This window comes from Prunus avium, chromosome 2, assembly GCF_965620075.1.
Source record: "Prunus avium chromosome 2, drPruAviu1.hap1.1, whole genome shotgun sequence".
Classification (NCBI taxonomy): Eukaryota; Viridiplantae; Streptophyta; class Magnoliopsida; order Rosales; family Rosaceae; genus Prunus; species Prunus avium.
The window spans coordinates 36,658,371-36,682,547 of record NC_142285.1 but is presented as its reverse complement, the minus strand read 5'-3'; the positions used below and the strand labels follow the sequence as shown (position 1 = coordinate 36,682,547).

At 44.1% G+C, this 24,177-nt stretch overlaps 1 protein-coding gene and 1 pseudogene across 2 annotated transcripts; one reads left to right on the top strand and one right to left on the bottom strand.

Annotated features, from left to right (window-relative positions):
* Positions 1–3,899: 3,899 nt before the first annotated feature.
* Positions 3,900–5,871, top strand: LOC110764059 (caffeic acid 3-O-methyltransferase-like). The gene is made up of 4 exons (XM_088247733.1): positions 3,900–4,378; positions 4,836–5,152; positions 5,257–5,321; positions 5,435–5,871. The coding sequence occupies exons 1-4, from the start codon at positions 3,924–3,926 to the stop codon at positions 5,729–5,731; spliced, it is 1,134 nt and encodes a 377-aa protein (XP_088103859.1). The 5' UTR covers positions 3,900–3,923; the 3' UTR covers positions 5,732–5,871.
* A 3,704-nt stretch (positions 5,872–9,575) lies between these two features.
* On the bottom strand, positions 9,576–13,311 carry LOC110764020 (uncharacterized; annotated as a pseudogene). The gene is made up of 3 exons (XR_002527841.2): positions 10,500–13,311; positions 10,137–10,348; positions 9,576–10,055 (listed from the first exon to the last, which is right to left on the bottom strand). The product of XR_002527841.2 is annotated as an uncharacterized LOC110764020 (transcript).
* Positions 13,312–24,177: the final 10,866 nt, after the last annotated feature.

Genomic DNA, 24,177 nt, shown 5'->3' with positions numbered 1-24,177 from the left:
CCCTTTCTGGCTACAACTCACACAATTTATAAGTTAATTGAGATTGGCATCTTTGATATCATAGCCAAAGATGGTCCAACAAGCTCTCTTTTTATTTATTTATTATTTTTTTGTACAGAAAAGTTTAGGGGAGGGAAGACTACCCTATCCTAAGGCCAAGACATACCAAGGTATTTTTGAGGGCTTACAGAGGGGGTCTTAGTCCCCCCCTTTTTTTATTTTTTTTACAAATTACCCATCAAAAGAGATTGTCAGCAGTATGACTCGAACCTAGACTTGGATAGTGAAGAGAACGATTTTTACAACTCTCGTTGGCAATGCCATGCCAAGTTCTCTTCAGAGGCTCTATGCACAGCTAGCCTTAACCTTTGTGCTGTGTCCAACTACCTTGTGACAATGAATGGTGCTTCCTAAGGCCCTTCTCATGGCTTTGATTCTGTTTGGGCCTCCAATCGTTTTGGGTAACAGATTCAAGACATCACTGGTTTGTTTTTTCAGACATTCAATTCTTGATTGAATTGGGTTTGTATGTATATTTTGGTTTTTGGTACAATCAATTTATCACAACCAAATAAATAAATAAAAGTCATGGCCTATAATTAACAATACTAGGGAATAGTCAATCATCGAATTTTTATGTTGGTTTGAAGAAGTCTTAAGTTCGAATTTTTTGAAGAATCATTGTTAATATTAAAAACTAAAATAACATGAGTAATTAATGCGGCAACTCTACTGTTGGGGGCTTAAAAGATTGACTAGGCGTAGGTAACTGTTCTAATTGGACTGTGGTCTTGACTGGCCTATCAAAACTAATTTTGACCGTACCGTCTAAATATGGTTGAATGTAATCTAAATCATTAAGGCTTCGTTGAATTGGCTTAGGGGGGCATTCCGTGGTTAAAACCCAATCTTTAGGTAAACTAACATCTGACCATCTAATCATTTGAGGAACTTTGATATTTGCACAAGACGTATGACTCTGAATTAAAAGCGTTTGGTTCTTCGGGCTTTTGCTTAAGGCTTGGAAATTCATATTAGTACCTGTGACTTTATATATATATATATATATATGCTCTATTTTCATCGAAGTCTTGATTGAATTATTAATTTTGAGGTGGCAATGACATGTTAGACTTTAGTTTGTAGAAAAATTGTTACGATATATTATTAGAATGTGAACATAAAATTCAAAATCAATTGGTAATTGATGAAAATACTAAAGATTTTTTAAACAATTAGGCAAGACTTTAATTCCCCAACGTGGAATTCACTCTTTTAACATAGTGCAATGCAAATTCATACAATGGAAAAGTAATTGTGGTTGAGAGTGAAAAGGCATAGCAAGAAAGAACTCATCATCATGGGTCATGGCCTTGCCAACTGGTGCTGGATTTCATGGCATCAAGTCAAGTATGAATGCTTTGCCGGTGATCTGGGGGTGATGGATTCTTTCAGTAGCTAGCTAGAAAGGCATAGTTAATTATCTATGTTATTTACCAAACTGCCATCGTCAACCATCATTTGACAACTATATCCTTATTTCATAAACTGTTATTCTTTTACACTTGCATAGCGCGCGTGACCTATTTAATGTTATTATTGTGAATTAGACAAAGCCTCTGAGTCAAGAAGATGCTCTGCCCATTTGCTATTTGTAAATTGGTTTTGCTGATTGGTTATTATAGAAAATGGTTTTTCTTTATCTCTACTTAATTGGCTAATGTTGCATGCGCATTTCTATAGAGATTCCTTTGAGGATTCCTTAAATAAATTTATTTGAGAGACACTCTTGTAGGATCCATATGCATTGTATTTCACTAATTCAAAGTGACCTAATTTAAGGTATCATAAGAATTTGGATATCTTCAACTTTGTCATGAGCCAAGGGAAAAGAGAACAATCCAAGGAACACATAGTACCTTGAATAATTTTGCTTTTCGCAATTCTGAATGTACTTTGGAAACACCATTCACAGTATGGGAGAATACAATCGCCGGGTTTGCCATTCGGATATTCTGTCAAATCAAATGGAAATTAATGGTCAAATTGCTAAACATTTTCTCATCAAGAAGACTAAAGAATCCTTAATAAACACCTTTAGAATGTACTTTTGAAAGTGAACATAAAATTCAAAATCAATTGGTAATTGATGAAAATACTAAAGATTTTTTAAATAATTAGGCAAGACTTTAATTCCCTGACGTTGAATTCACACTTTTTTAACACAGTGTAATGCAATTTCATACAATGGAAAAGCAATTGTGGTTGAGAGTGAAAAAGCATAGCAAGAAACCAAGGTGGTTGGTATGAGTGGTTCGGCACTCTCATTCCTTAAGAGAGGTCAGGGGTTCAATCTCTGCTCTCGTACGGAGTCACCACTTTGGCCAACACTTTACCCCTTACGGGCCGATCCGGTGTGAGTGGGGATTAGTCTGGGTTGTGGTTAAGGCTTAAAGGTGCCACCCATAATTGGGGCCCATCCAGGACCACCTCATGGTTCAGACCAAAAAAAAAAAAAAGCATAGCAAGAAAGAACTCATCATCATGGGTCATGGCCTTTCTAGCTACTATTTAATGGCATCTAGTCAGACCTTCTAATTACTAGTAGTAATTAATAATAACTGCAAATTCAGTGCTTTGTGTCTTTGTTATCAAATTGTTAAGAAGTAAAATATCATGTGAAGGAAAAACTGTCGTCTCTAATGCGGCAACAAAAGATTGTCAATGAATATAATCTGAATTAATCATTTGCTGTTATTGTGCATCCATCTTTGTATTAATCTTTTATGGGTATTTGTTTTTTGTGATCAATTATTGAGTACAATTATCTAATTTTCAACAACAACAAAAAGTTTGTCAATGGAAAAAAAATGCCAACCACCAAAATCAATTAGTTATTCAGAATCCCCTTTCATTTAATTAATTACCCTTGATTTGTGGTTAGAGAAGACAATACGAAGGAGATTGGCATCTTTGATATCATAGCCAAAGATGGTCCAATTAATGCCAAGCTCTTTTGTATTTTTATGTTTTGGTACAGAAAGGTTTAGGGGCAACTGGTGCTGGATTTAGTGGCATCAAGTCAAGTATGAATGCTTTGTCGGTGATCTTGGGGTTATGGAGTTCGCCAGCCAGACAGGCATAGTTATTTATCTGTGTTATTTACCAAACTGCCATCGTCAACCATCATTTGACAACTATATCCTTATTTCATAAACTGTTAGTGTTACCTATTTAATGTTATTATGATAAACTATTCATTTGTGAATTAGACAAAGGCTCTGAGTCAAGAAGATGCTCTGCCCATGTGCTATTTGTAAATTGGTTTTGCTGATTGGCTAATGTTGCATGCACATATATATATAGAGATTCCGTTAAGGGATTCTTTAAATAAGTTTATTTGAAAGACACTTTTATAAGGTTCACTTCGCATTGTATTTCACTAATCTAAACTGTCTATTTTGTAGATATCCATTCAAAGATAATAAAAACTATATGCTTAGCATAGGAAATGCCCCTTAGTACATGCCCTGCTGGTAATTAGTAAGACTTTATTAATTCATTACTCTTTCAACATTTTATATGGTCAAAGCATTTCTTTTGATTCCCCTCCAGTTGAATGTTTTAAACATGATTAAGTAGACGGGACACCATTTTCATGAAGGTGCCATGTTGCTTAAATTAATTGTTACAATATATTAGAATATGAACATCAAACTCAAAATTAATTCAAAATTAATTGGCGAAATATATTGATGAAAATGTCGAAGATGTTTTAAATTATATCCTTACTTCATAAATTGGTATTCCAACTGTCTGAATATTATATACTAGAGCCACGTGAATTGTATGTTATGATACCTAGCTATAAGTAAACCCATTCCACTAGCAATGAGTTTCAGAACGTAAATATAGATAGTCCAATGGCTTCTTCATTGGAGAGAAAAAGCCATCCCAAAATAAATCATGCTGAGCCTGAGGATGAAATTACAAAGGAAGAGGAAGAAGAAAGCTTCTGCTATGCCATGCAGCTGGTGGGTTCTACTGCGCTGTCCATGTCTCTGCAATCAGCAATTAAGCTTGGGGTTTTTGACATCATAGCCAGAGAGGGTCCAGGGGCCAAGCTCTCTTCGTCTGAGATTGCAGCCAAGATTGGCACCAAGAACCCTGAGGCACCCATGATGGTGGATAGAATCCTCAGGCTCCTCACCAGCTACTCTGTTCTTAATTGCTCTGCTGTTGCTGCTAATGGTGGGTCTGATTTTCAGAGGGTCTACAGCTTTGCCCCTGTGTCCAAGTACTTTGGGAACGATGAAGAAGGTGTTTCTTTGGGCCCCGTTTTGACATTGATTCAAGACAAGGTCTACATGGAAAGCTGGTTAGTTTAAGCCCTCTTGCCCCTGCTATTAATTAATTATCCTCTTTCCTTTTCTATATTTTCTTCATTTATTTTTAATCTTTTGACTAATTATTATTATTATTTAAGTTCGATTAATATATTGGCACATGCATTACTCATAATTATATTCATATTAATATAATGGGAAAACCAGAAAACTACTCGGGAATTATCAAACTTCTGTGTAAGGGGACAGACTCACTCCATAGTCCTTAAAATGGCATAATATTAAAGTCAGTCTGGGAATCTTGGCTAGGGAAGTAACTATCAAAATTATACATGGTTGTCCACCCAATAATAGAAGAAAGGCCCTAATAATTCAACTTTTATTAAGTTCCCCAAATCAAAGAAACAAACCACATAGTTTGTGCTAATTATAATACAAATAGCCAATAGGGTATCTAACTCCAACTTTCTACACATAATAAATTCACAGGTCTCAACTGAAAGATGCTGTTGTTGAAGGAGGAATTCCATTTAACAGGGTCTATGGCATGCACGCTTTTGAGTATCCAGGTTTGGACCCCAGGTTTAATCAAGTGTTCAACACAGCAATGTTTAACCACACCACCATTGTCATCAAGAAACTTCTTCATATCTACAAGGGCCTTGAAGACAAGAACCTCACACAACTTGTTGATGTTGGTGGTGGTTTGGGAGTGACCCTTAATCTGATCACATCTAGATATCAACATATAAAGGGTATCAATTTCGACTTGCCCCATGTCATAAATCATGCCCCTTCCTATCCTGGTAGGACTTTAATTTATTTGATTCAATGTGAAATCTTAGTTTTTGCTTCATCAGAAGCGGTATGCAGTACATATAAAATGGAAGTTAAATATTTTTTTTTGCAGGTGTGGAACATGTTGGAGGAGACATGTTTGCTAGTGTTCCAAGTGGGGATGCCATTTTTATGAAGGTAATTTTTGAATTTCTAAAGCATAAAATTTTTGGTTTTGTTGTTTTAGTTTTAAGAATGGTAACTAAATATATGAAGCTGTTCTACTTGTCTTCTGACACATTTGTTTGTAGTGGATACTTCATGATTGGAGCGATGAGCACTGCCTAAAGCTGTTGAAGAATTGTTACAAAGCTATTCCAGACAATGGAAAAGTGATTGTTGTGGAAGCACTTCTTCCAGCTATGCCCGGGACTAGCACTGCTATGAAAATCACTTTCCAACTTGATGTGGCGATGATGACTCAAATTCCGGGAGGGAAGGAGAGGAGTGAACAAGAATTCATGGCCCTGGCAACTGGTGCTGGATTTAGTGGCATCAGATATGAATGTTTTGTCTGTAACTTTTGGGTTATGGAGTTCTTTAAGTAACCAAGGCATATGAAAACTTACACACTAAAATGAAGGTTTTAAGTCTCCAAGCCTAATAAAAGATTGGCAAATGTTTCTTATCTATAAGCAAGAAAATATTGAAGACTCAGTACTGCACTTAAAGTCTGCAGATTATTTTACTTAATTAACTCTGTGGAACACTCTGCTCCATAAGCCCTATTTGACATCTTTGGAGGTGTGTATCTCACCATTCTTCTTCAACCACATAAACAGAAGGAATAGTCTAATGAAACTAGCAAGTACTTTATAAAAGATGCTATGAACTTTATACCTGGGTAACACCATTTGTCTTGCATTGAAATTTCAGAGGCCACAGCTCATAGAAGTCCTGTGAAAGAGAAGAGGTGTCAGATGACCTAATTTAAGGTATTATAAGAATTTGGATATCTTCAACTTTGTCATAAGCCAAGGGAAAAGACAACAATCCAAGGAACACATATATAGTACCTTGAGTAATTTTGCTTTTAGCAATTCTCAATGTACTTTGGGAGCATACAATCACCGGGTTTGCCATTCGGATACTGTGTCAAATCAAATGGCAATTAATGGTCAAACTGCTAAACATCTTCTCATCAAGAAGTCCAAAGAATCCTTAATAAACACCTTAAGAATGTACTTTTGAAAGGGGTAAAAAGAAGCCAAAAACTCATACAAAAGACTGCCTTGCAGAGATTTCCGAATGCCCCTTTTTTTCCATCCTCTTCTTTTGTTATGTCATCATTTAAGAGAGGATTATGCATAGGAGACATAATATGATTGCAAGAATAAGCACAATGGTGTATGGATTAACTGTAGAGCTTACAAATACTACAGATAATACCAGACGCCAACCACAACAATTGGAAGCCCAGAATCATATACAGATATCTACCACGAATACAATCACATATACCATGAAATACTATATCCAGGGCCGTCCCTGAGATTTTGAGGGCCCTGTGCAAAATTTAAATTGGGGCCTCACATAATCTAATACAAAAATACTATAAATTTTTTTTTGCCATGACTTAATGTTATAAACAATTTTTTTTATACCTAAAAGTCACAATCAATAAATATGTAATGACAATCAGAAATCAAATTCATAAAAATTTAAATGTGTCCATTTGATAAATTTAAATGTTTGGTACAAAAATAAGCTCATTGTGCCCCTAAAAGGTCCCTTGCTGCCTTCAATAAGCAATCTCTGGTTAATAGGAAGAAAAAAAATTGGCAATAACAAATTAAAGAGTAGTCTGACTATTTGATTTTGAGTGGTCTTTATGAATTTAGGAATTAGGAATTTCTCTTTTTGGTGTTGAAATTCCTGAAATTGAAAGAATAACAAAAATTGTCAAATGATTGAAAAAAAACCAAATAAAGATTGATGAATGATGATGATTACTTACCAGAAAATCAGAGTTTAAGAGAAAGAAAAAACCATGAAGTATTTTTGGTTTTGAAGTAAAAAGTGTTTGGGGAATATATATACTCTTCTTGTTGTTAACTTCGATGTTTCCCTTTTTTTTTTAAAAGGCTTTCTGTTTTTTTTTTTTTAAATTTATATTTATAATAATTATGTAAAGTTTATGGTTATAAAGCAAAAATAATATAAAAAAGCCAAATGGACTGACTTCAGGCAGAATCGAACTCTGGTGCTTCCAATAAGTGAACATGCGCTGGAGCCAACTCCACCAGACATGCTCTTGTGTAAACATTTTGCACGCTATACTATATATACAATATAAAGAAATTTTTTTTTGGGGCCCTCAAGAATCGGAGGCCCTGTGCGGTGGCGCCACTTGCACCACCCCAGGGCCGCCCCTGACTATATCCATTATAATTAGTTTATAAGGTTGCTTCATATAAAGGAAAGCATAACAATCTGATGGAAATAGAACTCTAGGAGTAGTTGACCAAAAAAAAAAAAAAAGAACTCTAGGAGTAAAGATGAACTGGTGCACGAATTGATAAAAATTTCCAAAAACCTAGAAGACCACTATCTTGATGTAAATTTGTAATATATATGACAATAAAATCAATATACAGATAGCGAAGAGAAAAAGTACCATTACATAAGAAAAAACTTTGAATTCGGATCGTACAATGTCGTTTGGGAGAGAGCGAACAGAGAAGGGAATAAGGCGGGAGAGGGAAAGAAAACCTAGGTTTTATGCCTAACTACAAACGAGTATATACCAATCTAAAATCTTGAAATAGTTAGAATCCTTTCTTTCTTTCTCTAGAGAATTTGGCATGCACATGCTCCTCTATGGATGAAGGCTCTTTCTTCCTCTCTCCATTTCCTCATAATCCTTCCCTTTTCTTCAATCAACCACAGGTATTGGGTAATTTTTGGTTTGGCAAAAATGGGGTAGGCAGAAGAAATTTGATTGTATTTTTTGGTTTGGCAAAAAATGGGTAGGCAGAATCAATTTGATTGTATTGGGTATTGGGTAGTTTTGGTTTGGCAAAAAATGGAGTAGGCGGCTGCCTACCCAGCCCTTAGGGTAGATGGCTCCTATTGGGTTGGGTTTGAGTAGGCATAAGCAATTTGATTGTATTGGGTATTGGGTAATTTTTGGTTTGGCACTGCCTACCCTGCCTTTAGGGTAGATGGCTCCTATTGGGTTGGGTTTGAGTAGGCAGAAGAAATTTGATGGGTAATTTGCTGAATTGCTCCCTGAACTTGTACATAACTCTCAATTTACCACATGACCTTTTTTTTTTAGCGAATTAAGGGCTCGAATTAAATTTTATTATCAATGTTCCCCCACCGTCAAAATTCGAACATTTCATCTATTAATCAGTCAATTTGACTCACTTTGACTCTTTTTTTAGGGTTATTTTCGTCAGTCAGAGAATTGAACCCTTACCCAGTCAAACCTTCACACACTTCCCACGTATATCGTGCTCCACCTCCATTTGTTTCTGTTTCTGGCGATTTTCATCTATCTAGAGAGAGAGAGAGAGAGAGAGAGAGATGAGGATGAACTTACCTGGCAGGGTTGATGGGTCACACAGAGGGAGTTCAGAGTTCGAAGATGGCAATTCATTGATGTTGCCATCACGGGTCTGTTACTGTGGTAAGGTTGCAAAAATTCAGACTTCTTGGACCTCTTCACATCCAGGATGAAGATTTTATGTTTATGCGTGGGTAAGTTGAATTTTGAAGTTTGGGTTTCTAATTTTCAGTTTTGAGTTTCCAAGTTTTAAAACTGTCTTTGCAGAATCGTTGTCAAATGTGGGAGTGGGGTGACCTTGTTATGTGCAATAGATCTAAGCAAATAATTCCAGGATTGCTGAGGAGAATTAACAAGTTGGAAGTAGAAAAAAAGAAAGGGAATTCGAAGCTGAAAAACCCATGGTTTTAGGTGTCGTTGTGCATATTTGGGGTTATTATGTGCTTGATTTTTAATGAAGATAAAGACACCAATGGGTGGCTGTAGAAAGGGATGGGTAGTTAGCATTTTGTAAGGGTTAGAAAGGGATGGGTGCTTGCCATTTTGTAAGGGTTAGAAAGGGATGGGTAATTGGCATTTTGTAATGGTTAGAAAGGGATGGTAATTGGCATTTTGTAATAGTTAGAAAGGGATGGGTGATTGGCTTGTTGTAAAGGTAAGAAAGGGTGTGTAATTGGCTTCATTTTGAGTGTTGTGACCAATGTAATCAATGTATGAGTTGTTTTGTTGAATGAAAATGCATGCTCTCATTTTGACAATTGAAATAGTAACTGTCACACCAAAGATATGAATTGCACTTCAAAGTATGCCAAAATACAACATTTGAATTCACATGTCATTACATTAATAGCACTTCAAAATACACAGACACATCCCCTAAACGGTCTTGTTCAAAATCCCTTAAACATACACATACACATCCACAACATATAGCTTTGCCATCAAAGCTTGTCCAAATTCAGTTTCAAAAATACATCTTCATCACTAACCATTACAAGTTAGCTTGTACAAAATCAGTTCAAAATATACCAGAAAATAGATTGCAAACCAAAATGATCCACAAAACCAAAATAAACATCACAATTCTTCAACCATTCACTTCAAATATCTCACTAAACTCTCCATGGCCATATTCGTTTTGCTGGAGATTTTAACCTAGGCCTTTTTGGAGAAGTTACCATTGGTTGAGGTTGTGAACTTGAACCTTGATGAGCTTGTGAACTTTGGGCAGGTTGTGAAGGAGCTTGTGAACTTTGGGTAGGTTGTGAAGGAGCTTGGGAACTTGAACCTTGGGCAGGTTGTGAACCAACAAATAGATTGGTCTTCCTTATGATATGGGGGGCATGGGCTCCTCTTTTCACCTGTTGCAAGCATAGCTCCCTTAAGCCTTCAAAACACACCACAATAATTGTAAAACATCAAGGTTTAATCCAAGTACTTACATTAAAATTTGGTCTGGCATGAGTTTGTTCTTGTTCACTCACAATATCTCTGCCTCTCACAACACCTCTGCCCTTGACACCAACTGTTCCACTTGCATTGGCACTAGCACACCTCCATTACTAGTTGTAGCTCCTCTTCCCCTTGCACCTCTTCCCCTCACAGCTCCTCTTCCCCTTCTGCCGACTCTTGCTCTAGCACCTCTAGGTTGCCCCTTCATTGTCAATAACAACAAATGACATGTTAACATAGCAAAAACACTCCAATGACATGTGAACATAGCAAAAACACTCCAATTCACATGTTAACATAGCCATTTTCAACAAATGAAATGTGGAAACAAAAAAATTAAAAACAAATCTAACCTGTCCATTTTGGGAACAACTTGCAAAATTGTGACCTTCTTGTCCACAATTACGGCATGTCATTACAATGCCATACCTCTTAAGTTTTGTTGCCCCTCTTGGTATTTCATCAAGTTCTTTATTTCTACTAAGTTTGGGCCTTCCTGGTTGGATGTGATAAAGAGGTGGCCTGATAGGTACATGACCTGTTTTTCTCCAATATGCTTGACTAGGCATTGGAGATATATAGCCCTCATAAGCCCTATCATATGCCGGCCTTTTGTAAAGTGCATGCACAAAATCCAGAGGTTTGTGCTCACTCTTTGCTATTGCAACCAAGGCATGTGGACATGGGATTCCACTTAAGTCCCATTTTCTGCAGGTGCATGTATGCCTTTTTAAATCCACAACAAACATAGCTCCCAACATACTATTAACTTGATACTTCTCCCCACCAGCATACGAAGCTATGCAGTGGCCACTTTCAATTGAATTCTTCTCCACAATAGCAAATATTCTTGGACCAACCTCATGGGGCCACACTGTTTCTCTAAGTCTAGCCATTATAAGCATCAAGTATGTTCTAATTCTCTCTAAAAGAGTAACAATGGGCTTATCCCTTGCTTTTAAAATTGCAGCATTAAAACACTCACACAAGTTGTTTAGAAGTATATCACACTTTGGGACTGTACTAAAGTGTGATCTACTCCAATGAGCAGCTGGTCTATCCTCAAGTCACTTATATGCTGCCTCAGACTGACCCAACATCTGCTCCATTTCAGCTTCAAATACAGGTAATGTTGTTGCCCTAGCTACTACCCACAACCTTTGCTTCAAAGCTGCACTAGTATGGCATGCAAGCTTGAAATTATTGTGTAAATGCCTCACACAATGCCTGTGCTCAGCATTGGGCATCAAAGCATGAAGGGCATTCCCTAAACCTTTTTGCTTATCAGTAATGAAAACCCAGCCATTGCCATTTTGAATACCTACATCTTGAAAGAATATGTCAAAGAACCAACTCCAAGTCTCTGTGTTTTCAACTTCAACAACAGAAAAAGTAATTGGATACATCCCATTATTTCCATCAACCCCAACTGCACTTAGAATTTGCCCTGGGTGAGAACCCTTAACATGGCACCTATCAAAACCCACCATTGGTCTGTTTGTGCCTAATAAATCACGGCCATGAACTGACCGAAGGAGCCCCTTTTTCTCTGCCCTATCATTTGCTCAAACGTAGCGTTTCGCCAAGATATTTGGCCCTCCTGAAGACAAAAGAAAAGTTGCTAAGGCACGATCATCTCGGCCTCGATAATAGGCCGAGGCCGAGGCCGAACAAAATCACGGCCAATGGTATTAAAAATCAAATCATCACGTGATAGCATGGTCCCATGCTATGTTGCACCGACACGCCAAACTACTGGAGTGTCGGAGTGTCCGACACGCCGACATGCCGACACGTCTCCGACACGCCTTCGACACGCCTCCGACACGGTCAATGGCTGGGACACGGTCAAGACACGCCGCGGACACGGTCAAGACACGGCTCCGACACGGTCAAGACACGGCAGGAAGAAAACAAGACAACGATGATTGAAGGGAGTCCAAGCTACCTCAAGTCTGGAAGAAAACAAGACAGCGAACTCGACCCCTGAACTGGTGAAAGAGTTTGTTGAAAATAAAAGGAAAACAGAAGTAGCTTATCCAGTCATGGTAGAAGTAAACAGCCAGAGATCATCTCAGCAAGTTAATTCAAGCCAGGCCCCAGAGATCATCTTTCTTTGAGCTTATCTTCAGTTTCCATTGAAGAAGATTGAATCATTTATGTTTTATTTTGTGGTGTATTAATTATTATGTATGGATGATGAACATGAGTTATTTATTTTATTTTATGGAATTATGTGACATTGAAATATTGAGAATTAATTATTATTTTAAAATTTTCGGTATCGCCGTGTCGCCGTGTCCTACTTTTTTGAGATTTTCCGTGTCGCCGTGTCGCGTTCCCGTGTCCCCGTACCCGTGTCCGTGCAACATAGGTCCCATGCTTCATTTAATGAAGTAATGCCTCTGTTTATTGCAGCAAACCCACTGGCCACGAATAAGCATTTAATGCACGAGGGAAGGTGGGAAGTGACTGAAGTCAGGTTGTGGCGACAGGAAACAGAGTGATTAGACGCAGACATTCTCACAATGATTCTTACAGCTTGAGAGATTGGATGACCAGCTATCAGAACAATAAATGCGTCCCCACGGCCAGAGGCGCAGAACCCACGATCAGGGTGGCGGCCGAGATTCACCAGGATTTATGGGGTCACACCACCATACTTCATGATCCCAAATGTCGATTGGACTACCCACTTGCTCTAATCAGACTCCACTATGCAGGATTTCAGCCTCGATTACTCCTCCATGAACTCTTCCTATAAATAAAAGGCTCAAGACTACTTCCAAAGGGTTCAAACACCAAACCAAAGCCTCCCACGGAGCAACTTATATTTTCCTGTAATGCACTTTCAATATTTTACTTGCTTTCCTAGGAGTAGCGTTAGATTGTAAGGAAAATCCATTCATCAATATATCATACGACCCTTGATTTTCAAGGCGCCGGAGCACCATATTTGCTATTCGCTCATTCACCCCATATATCATACGACCGTCGCTCACTGAGCAGCGCGCCGGAGCACCGCCCGAAACCCACCACCAACACCACCACTAAACGGCCTTGTAGCTCAGGCCGTGAACCTGACAGCCGAGATTTGTTCCTCTCTCGGCTACAATCGTTTGATTAGAAGACGAGTTCAAATAGGCGCACCACTTAACCATTTCCTGTCTGCCGCGCAAATCTCACGGCCTGGAGTTCCGGGCCGAGGGGATATGCGTTAACACGCGGTTTCCTGCTTTTGGGTGCGGTGCGGTTGTGCGCGGGCGTGCCAGCACGGTCTACCGTGCGTCGATGTGTTGATGAGTGTTGGATGGATAAGTGGTGCGCCTGTTTGAACTCGTCTTCCTAATCAAACGATTGTAGCCGAGAGAGGAACTGGTCTCGGCTGTTAGGTTCACAGCCTGAACTACAAGGCCGTTGAGTGATGGTGTTGGTGGTGGGTTTTGGGCGGTGCTCCGGCGCGCTGCTCAGGGAGCGACGGTCGTGTGATATATGGTGTGAGTGAACGAACAACAAGGATGGTGCTCCAGCGCCTTGAAAATCAAGGGTCGTATGATATATTGATGAATGGATTTTCCTTACAATCTAACACTACTCCTAGGAAAGCAAGTAAAGATATTGAAAGTGCATTACAGGAAAAAATAAGTTGCTCCGTGGGAGGCTTTGTTTTTGGTGTTGAACCCTTTGAATGTAGCTCGAGTCTTGTATTTATAGGAAGAGTCTCTGGAGGAGTAATCGAGGCTATAAATCTGCATGGTGGAGCCTGATTGGAGCAAGTGGGCAGTCCAATCGACATTTGGGATCGTGAAGTATGGTGGTGTGACCCCAGAAATCCCGGTGAATCCCGGCCGCCGCTCTTGATCGTGGGTTCTGAGCTTCTTGACGTGGAGACGCATTTATGGCCTGGATAGCTGGTGAACCAATATCTCAGGCTGTCAGAATTCTTGTGAGAATGTCCATGTCTAATCACTCTGATCCTCATCACCAAATCCTGACTTCAGTCACTTCCCACCTTCCCTCGTGCATTAAATGCTTTTTTTGTGGCCAGTGGGTTTGCTGCATTAAACAGGCACTACTTCATTAAATGAAGCCTGGGACCCTGCTGTCACGTGATAATTTGCCTTTAATGCCTTGGCCGTGATTTTGTTCGGCCTCGGCCTCGGCCTGCGCTTGAGGCCGAGATGATCATGCCTTAGTATTTCTTCTTTTGTCTTTAGGAAGGCGAAGTACCCTGGCGAAACGCTGCGTTTCAGTTTTTACGAACAAGTGCCAGGGCCGAGAGAAGGGGCTCCTTCGGCCAGCTTATGGCCGTGATTTATCAGGCACAAACATTTCCATCCACATCAACCTCTCGACGCACGGTAGACCGTGCTGGCATGCCTGCGCACAACTGCACCGCATTCAAAAGTAGGAAACCGCGTGTCAACGCATATCCCCTCGGCCCGGAACTCCAGGCCGTGAGATTTGCGCGGTAGACACTTTTGGCACGCCCGGTGGGATTCTTGTCAAAAAAACTTATGGTGGAAACTAGGGCACAGGCAAAGCTCAAAGACAAAGCAGTCGAAATGACTTCTGAGTCTCCTGAGTCCACCCCACCAATCACTATCACCGAGACCGAACATTCGGTCAGGATCTCGGCCAGCGTTCCAATAACGACTGATCGCATGACCGAGTCTATGCAAGAACAGGCAGTAGTGGAGGAGCTGATGTCCAAGCAGGCCTACAGGATAGAAACATCCTTCATGGCCGCAATGGACAGATTCTCTTCAGAGCTGCGAACGCTTTTGTTTGTGCCTGATAAACCACGGCCATGAGCTGGCCGAAGGAGCCCTTTCTCTCGGCCCTGGCATTTGTTCGCAGAAGCTGAAATGCAGCGTTTCGCCAGGGCACTTCGCCTTCCCAAAGATAAAAGAAGAAATGCTAAGGCATTATCATCTCGGCCTCAAGCACAGGCCGAGGCCGAGGCCGAGGCCGAACAAAATTGCCGCCAAGGCATTAAAGGCAAATCATCACGTGACAGCAGGGTCCCAGGCTTCATTTAATGAAGTAGTGCCTGTTTAATGCAGCGAACCCATTGGCCACAAAGAGGCATTTAATGTATGAGGGAAGGTGGGAAGTGACTGAAGTCAGGATTTGGTGATTGAGATCAGAGTGATTAGACGTGGACATTCTCACAAAGAATTCTGACAGCCTGAGGTATTGGTTCACCAACTATCCAGGCCATAAATGCGTTTCCATGGCCAGAGGTTCAGAACCCACGATCGAGAGCGGCGGCCGAGATTCACCGGGATTTCTGGGGTCACACCACCATACTTCACGATCCCAAATGTCGATTGGACTGCCCACTTGCGCTAATCAGACTCCACTATGCGTAAATTCAGCCTCGATTACTCATCCAGGGACTCTTCCTATAAATACAAGACTCGAGCTACATTCAAATGGTTCAACACCAAAACAAAGCCTCCCACGGAGCAACTTATTTTTTCCTGTAATGCACTTTCAATATCTTTACTTGCTTTCCTAGGAGTAGTGGTAGATTGTAAGGAAAATCCATTTCATCAATATATCATACGACCCTTGATTTTCAAGGCGCCGGAGCACCATCCTTGTTGTTCGTTCACTCACCCCATATATCATACGACCGTCGCTCCCTGAGCAGCGCGCCGGAGCACCGCCCAAAACCCACCACCAACACCATCACTCAACGGCCTTGTAGTTCAGGCCGTGAACCTAACAGCCGAGACCAGTTTCTCTCTCGGCTACAATCGTTTGACTAGGAAGACAGATCAAACAGGCGCACCACTTATCCATCCAACACTCATCATCACATCAACGCACGGTAGACCGTGCTGGCACGCCCGCGCACAACCGCACCGCACCCAAAAGCAGGAAACCCTGTGTTAACGCACATCCCCTCGGCCCGGAACTCCAGGCCGTGAGATTTGTGCGGCAGACAGCTTTTCCAGGAGAGGATGCCGGCAACCTCGCCCATGACGCCTCCCAGAGCTGGACAGAGAGGCCAGGAGTGCGAAAGGATCGAGCCTTACGGCGAAAGCAGTAGCCTAGGCATCCCTGGCCGCACCCAAGCGTCAGGCTACGACTAGCATTCTCTGCCGCCGACAAACAGCTGGGGGCAGTCCCAGCCCACATGGGCGAATCCCAGACCAACCTACTCGGCAGGGACAGCACATGGACCGCTCCATGCTTTGGCCGTATCGCTAGGGCAAAGCAGCCTCGCGCATCCCGGGATCCATCCACTCGGCCCGGTTTACACTGCGGCCGTCCAGACCCATCCTGGCCCAAGCAACACGACCACTGTTTCATCGCAACAGTACGGTCAGAGCAATCCGACCGTCTCACCACCATTGTAGGCGTCGTTGTTTCCGCCGGGCTCTCACCTTCACTACGGTTCGGCCATTCCAGCGGCAACGCACACGCACCTTGGCCAAACCCATGGCGCTCATCTGGCGTCAACCAGCTCGGTCACACCGGCCGAGTCCCCTGTCCCAATGGCCGTAAACCTTCCAGAGAATTCGGTGAGGGATTGGCCTGACGTGGAAAGAATATTCCACGAACATTTCTATCAGACCAACTGAGAGATAACAGTCGCCGAGCTAGCTAGAATGAGCTAGGCGTCAGACGAATCACCTCGTGATTACCTGCAGCAATTCAAAACGTGTAGGAACTGGTGCCGGACAAACCTGCCAGAGAGGGAATTTGTCAAGATGGCCGAAGAAGGGCTTGAATTCGAGTACCGGAAGAAATTCCAGGGACTCGAATTCCGGGACATGTATGACTTGACCAACATGGTGGACAGATATGCATCCTTGTCGAAGGAAGAGATACAGAAGAAGACGGCTTCAAAAGGGACTTACTACAGAAATCCCATTATCAGCTACGCCGAAGCAGACGGCCCTGCGGTGGCCGAGGGCGACGAAGTAGAGATGAGTTCGGCCGAAGTCAGCATAGACAAGCCCTTCGTCTGCAAAGGACTTGTTAAGACCGACAATAGCCGCACCAAAATTCCCGACGCCAAGTTCGCGACGCGGGAAACAAAGGCCTATACTTTTGACTTAACAAGGGCCGAGGCTATCTTCGACCTGCTATTGGCCGAGAAAAAGGTCAAATTGTCCTTCGGCCACAAGATTCCGAAGCCCGACGAGCTCAAAGGGAAGACGTTTTGCAAATACCACAGTTCTTGGTCTCACAACACCAACAATTGCGTTGTCTTGCGAGACGTCATCCAGAAGTTGATAGACGAAAAGAAGCTCCAATTTCCGGAGAAGGCGGCCATGCAGGTTGACTCCAAGCCATTCCCTCCACCTGTCGTCAACATGGTTGATGCCCAACTCCCAACCGGGTGTTGGGAAGCTCGTCGGACGGTGAAAGGAAAGGAGCCATTGGCCGAATTGGAGCCGCTATTTTGCGAGCGATGCAAGTATGAGATCGGTCATACCAGGCCGCAGGAGAACAAGAGGAAGGCCGCCGAGTCACCCCAACCGACCGTGAAGAAATTCAGCGGTCGCTACGACCATTGGCCGACCAGCAGAGCTGTTTTTGACCGCCTGGGGGCACATACCCCCTATACCGCGGCAGATCACAGGAACGAGGCCGCCCCTAGGCTAGTGACGACTTTCAAACCGCCGGTCATACGTGATGCTCGTTGGTACTATACACGGCCTGGGGGCAGGGCCGAACCGCTGACAAAAACCCAGCTGAGGAGAATGCAGAGACAGGTTCAGCAGGCCAGAACACAGACAACCGAGGCTGAAGGATCCAAGCGCCAAAAGAAAGTGGCGACTACGGACGGGCCACCATCCATTCCAATTATTCCCTCAACAGCGAAAATGGCCAGCACCAAGCCTCCAAGGACGTGGCGCCCTAGGCAGGACGAGAGTCCCCATGGGACGACGGCCATTTCGGATCAGCCGAAGACTGCGCTCTTGGAAAGAACAGACGAGGGTATCATCGACATTTATCGCGGAAGGGACCCCCCTTTTTTGGCCAACGGTCTGTCCTTTCTCATGGAATTCCATAAAGACCATTCAGCCACAGACCTATACGGCATGACCCCTGAGAGCCATGAAATCGTGGAGTTGGCCCTCAAAAATACAAAGGCGGAGGGGCTCCTCATTACCAGCGGATCCGACTCGGCCATCAAGGCCGTATACCAGGCAAACAGGGAAGCCAGAGCAAGAGGAATGCTGGGATACCAGCCGGGCCTAGCAGGTTTGGAGGCTAAGGCCCCATTCAGCAGGGGCGACTTAAAATATCTTCGCCAATATTTTACCGTGACTTCAGCCGACACCGTCTTTGGTCTAACAGCCGAGGAAAAGGCCCGGGTAAGCCGTTTGGATGATTACATAACGGCCAGGGACACATTGGCGAAGGCTAGATGGGCCCTCGAGGAGGAGGCCAAAGCCTCGGACCCCCCTAGGATCCAAGCATCCACAGGCAATATCCCGGGGACCGCAGGGCCTGTGATCGAGGGCCTTGGTGATCCTTTCTTTGGGCATGAGGCCGAAGACGACCCCACTTTGGGAATCTCCGATGAAGAATATGAAGGAATCCTCGGGATGGTCGAGGAAAAAGTCCTCACCAAAGACGGCTGTGAGGCCGAAGAGGAGGCTGGTAGGGGAAACCCGCTGGAGCTGGAGGAAGTCGGCATGAATATGGTCTTGGTGCTACTATCTGAGTTTTCAGCCCCAGGCGGGCAAACCAACGGCTTGGAAGATGACATGGTCGAGGAGCAGCTTGATCAGAGGCCAAAGACGAAGGAAGAATTATTAGCCGTGGCATTTAACGAGGTAATTCTTAGAGATGAGCCGAACAAATACCGACACCTCAAGCCGTTATACATCTCGGCTCATGTAGAGGGTGTGCCCGTATCCAAGGTTTTCGTTGACTGTGGGGCAACGGTCAACATCCTTCCTTATTCCTTGATGAGGAAGTTGGACAAGTCAAAGGAGGACCTCATCCCCAGCGACGTGGTCATGAGCAGCTTCGTCGGTGATAAATCTAAAACCATTGGCGTGTTGCCATTAAAGATTACCGTGGCCGATCAGACAAGAGTCGCGGCCTTCTACGTAGTCGAATCCAATGTGGACTACAATATATTGCTCGGCCGTGATTGGATCCACCAATCCGGGTGCATACCGTCTTCCCTCTTCCAACTATTATTCTTTTGGGACGGCCAGAAGGTGTCTATACACCCAGCCGATGAAAAACCTTTCGAGGCCAACGCCGTACAAGCACGGATTTACGATGACGACGTTGGATGGGTTGTTCTCACCGGCCACGATGCAAGCGGCCGACCAACCAGAACGACGGCCCAAAAAGTACTGGAGCTAGGCGCCGAGAATGTCCGACAGGACTCGGCGCGCGGAGTGTTGATCGACCTCACCAGCCTTTAGATGACAGACAAGGCCACTAGAGAAGAAGGAGCAGCGGTCGTGACTGACTTGCTAGAGAGGCTACTGGAACATTGGGCGGGGGGATCCTTATGGCCAAATTCACCGATCAACCTGATCGAGTTCCTCCACGAATCAGACGAGGCGGGCGCTTTGACCATTGAGGACCTAGAAACGGCACCAGCCGAGATGGAAGATGGCTATCCCGAAGTCCAGGACCCTTTGTTAGAAATAAATGTAAGGTCGGAGGCCGAACCACGGCCTCTTTTTGTAAGACAGCTTTTGAACCCTGGATTAGCGGCCGAAGTTATCGGCCTGCTCCATGAATGTAAAGATTGTTTTGCTTGGGATTATCATGAGATGCCTGGATTGCCGAGAAGTTTGGTCGAGCACGAATTAAAAATCAAGGAGGGGTTTAGGCCTTTCCAGCAGTCGCCGAGGCGATTCTCCACCGAGGTACAACTTAAAGTCAAAGAGGAAATTGAACGGCTCCTTAAAGCCGGCTTCATCCGAACGGCCCGGTACGTTGAATGGTTGGCCAACATCGTAACAGTTTTAAAGAGGACTGAGGCTTTGAGGGTTTGCACTGATTACAGAAATCTGAATCTCGCAACCCCTAAGGACGAATACCCCATGCCTATGCCAGACCTCTTGGTAGACGGAGTCGCAAAGCACGAACTTCTGTCTTTCATGGACGGCCATGCTGGTTACAACCAAATTTTCATAGCCGAAGAGGATGTCCACAAGACGGCGTTCATATGTGCAGGCGCAATCGGAACTTATGAATGGGTGGTCATGCCGTTCGGCCTAAAGAATGCCGGCGCGACATACCAGCGAGCTATGAATCTTATTTTTCATGACCTCATTGGCCAAACCGTCGAAGTTTACATCGATAACGTGGTTGTAAAATCCCCATCCAGAGCCAACCACGTAGCCCACCTCCGGCAGGCTTTCGACTGAATGCGGGCCTACGCCTAAAGATGAACCCTAAGAAATGTGTTCTCGGTGTCACTGCTGGAAACTTCCTCGGTTTCTTGGTTCACCAACGAGGGATCGAGGTGGATAAAAATAAAGCTACGGCCATTATGGCAACACCTCCGCCGAAGACCAAGAAGGAACTCTAGTCCTTCCTCGGTAAGGTCAACTTTTTAAGGCGATTCATATCCAATTTGGCAGGGAAAATCCGCCCGTTGACTCCTCTGCTCAAACTGAAAGACACGGAACGATTCATATGGGGAGCAGAACATCAGGCAGCCCTCGACGACATCAAGAAATATTTATCTCAGCCACCGGTCCTTATGCCGCCAAAGAGAGAGAAACCCTTAAGGCTTTATATTTCGGCTTCAGAGGGTTCTATCGGCTGTCTGCTGGCTCAGAACAACGAGTCGGAATGAGAGCAAGCAGTGCATTATCTGAGCCGCACCCTTAACATGGCCGAGCTAAACTATTCGCTGATTGAAAAATTGTGCTTGGCACTTTATTTTGCGGCTACTAAGTTGCGCCATTACATGCTTCCTTCGGTCGTTCAGATTATCTCCAAGACCGATCTCATAAAGTATATGCTCACTCGGCCGATCATACGCGGCCGAATTGGGAAATGGATGATGGCATTATTTGAATTCACTTTCCAATATGTGGTTCAGAAGTCGGTCAAGGGTCAGGCATTGGCCGATTTCCTGGCTCATCACCCGGCCCAGGGGCAAGAAGAGGAGTTGGAGGTCGAGATCGGCATGGCCCGCATGGAGAAGAACTACTGGACCATGTACTTCGACGGATCCAGTATCGAGGCCAGGTCAGGAGTCGGAGTCATGATCGAGTCCCCTCAAGGGCAAAGATGGCAATTCGCATTCCAACTTGATTTCAAATGCACCAACAATCAGGCCGAATACGAAGCACTCATTATCGGTCTCGAAATCCTGAAAGAGATGAAGGCAACCCGTGTTTTGGTCTATGGAGACTCTCAGCTAGTTATTAACCAACTGACCGGGGAATACCAGTGCACAAGCGAGAATTTAACTATGTATTACGTGACGGCCCTCAATACGGCCGACAATTTCTCCAGGATTTCCTTTGTCCACATACCGCGCGCCGAAAACTATGAGGCCAATGAAATGGCCCAGGTAGTGTCAGGCGTAAATATTCCGGACGACGACCGCGATCGTGTGATAAGAATCGAGAGGCGTACCTTGCCGGCTTTGGCCGAAAGAGGAATGGCAGCACAAGTATCATCGGCCGAGCTCACCGATGAAGTCAGCACGGCGGAAGCCGATTGGCGCTACCCCATAGTGAAATATTTACGTAACCCCTCCGGTAGCCATGAGAGGACTACATGTTTCCGGGCTCGGTGTTATTTAATTTATCAAAACGAGCTATATCGAAAGGGGTCAGACGGCTTATTGCTCCTATGTCCCAGCGTCGAAGACATCAAGGTCATCATGACCGAATCACACGAAGGGATTTGCGGCGCTCACCAGTCTGGTGTCAAGATGAGATGGCTGGTTCGGAGGCACGGCTATTATTGGCTGACCATTCTAAAAAACTGCATAGAGTATGTGAGGGGGTGCATCAAGTGTCAAATCTACGGCCCCATACAAAGGGTACCGGCCGAAGCTCTCCACCCAGTTACTAAACCGTGGCCGTTCAGAGGGTGGGCCGTGGACATCATCGGCAAGATCCATCCGGCCGCATCCAACCAGCACGCATGGATTTTGGTGGCGACCGACTATTTTACTAAATGGGTCGAGGCAGAGTCCTATCGGTCAATTTCTAGCGCACAGGTGGTCAAGTTCTTCGAGAATCACATCGTCCGCAGGTTTGGTATACCTGAGACTATCACGGCCGTTATCCTGAGACTATCACGACCGATAACGGCCTAGTTTTCGCATCGGCCGAGACTCGGGAGTACACCGAAAGAATGGGGATCAAATTGGTCCACTCAACACCTTACTACCCCTAGTCTAACGGACAGGCCGAGGCAAGCAATAAGGTAATCAAGGGCATTCTCGAGAAAATGATTGAGGAAAAACCTAGGGCATGGCACGACTTGCTCCCCGAAGCCCTTTGGGCTTACAGGATCTCAAAACGCTCGGCCACAGACACATCTCCTCATGCCTTAACCTACGGTCATGATGACATCGTTCCAATGGAGTTAAAGGTTCGGTCTCTTCGTGTGGCAGAACAGCCTGGACAAGAAGGGAAGGATTATGCGCAAGCCATGGCTCAGGAGTCAGAAGATTTGGAGCAATCTAGATTCGATGCTTATAACCTAATGCAGGCACAGAAGCAGATTGCTGCGAGAGCCTATAACAGAAAGGTCAAACAAAAGACCTTTGCCGAGGGCGACTTAGTATGGCGAGCCGTGCTTCCTATCGGGATAAAGGACCCTCGGTTCGGCAAGTTCTCACCCAATTGGGAAGGTCCGTTCATTATTGAACGAATCCTTGGCCGATGTGCATTTCAATTGAGAAATAGGGATGGGGAATGGCACGACTTGCCAATAAACGGCCAGTATTTGAAGAAGTATACCCCGTCGTTATGGGAAACGACCGAGAAAGAGTGCTAAGGATTGCAATTGGCAAGTAAATAAAATGGCGGAACAAGAGGAAAGGAAAATCATACTCCATTTAAAAAGTGGACACATTTACAAAGAAACAGCCATGTCATGGCCGATTACAAATACGCATGATAAAATATCACATCCTAAATCTACGAACAACGGCTTCATGATCTTCTTGCTGGACAGACAGACATTTCACCCCGAGGCAGTATCCCCGCCACCCATGTCGTCACCAACCACAGAAAGAGCCGTCACTCCGGACATGGTAAGCGCAAGGGCCTTGGAAAGCGGCCGACACTCTAGCCATGATGAGCGGCCGTCACTCTGGCCATGGTAAGCGGCCGGGGTCCTCAGCCGAATAAACACGGCCAAGTTAGAGTCATCATATCGGGTACTCCCATCTTCATCAATCGCATTGCACTTTCTCCTCGGCTTCATAGGGAGGGAGGTCGTCTTCCTCCGGGGATGAGAGGGGACCTCGGCCGCATCTTGGTTTTGGCTCACGTCGACTTCCCAGGACGAAAGGCGGTTGGTAGACAGCAGGAGAGGAGGAGCCATCTGGACCAGGCCAAATTGCCAAATCATGAGGTTCAGCAGATGTAGCTCCTTGGCTTTGGAAGGGCTACAATAAGGGCCATCAGAGCAGGTTAAGACAAAGAAGGATGAAGCCCAGGAATCAAAGAAAGGCTCAAGAATGTTCAAGGCTGAGGAAACTGGGAAGGTTGGAGTGAGCTTTCGAGGAGCGTAAACTCAAGGATTTTGGGAGTGTGAAGAAAAGACGAAGGAGTCTGGGTTTTTATACTGGCGCTAGAATTCAAAATAAAGAGGTGTGGTTCTCGTAAGACGAACGGCTTGACAGCGCACTCAGAGCACGCGGGGATATGTTAGGAACCTGGGGGCCGCCGTTTGATTGGCAGGGTAAAATGATGGCTCGCGCGAATTAAAAGCACGATGACGTGTCGAAAGCTCAGAGACCGTCGTTTCATTTGACGAGGCGAAGCGACGCCCTGGGCAATGATGGTCTGCAAGACGTGCCTGAAGCATTAAATGAGCCGATTGGCCTGC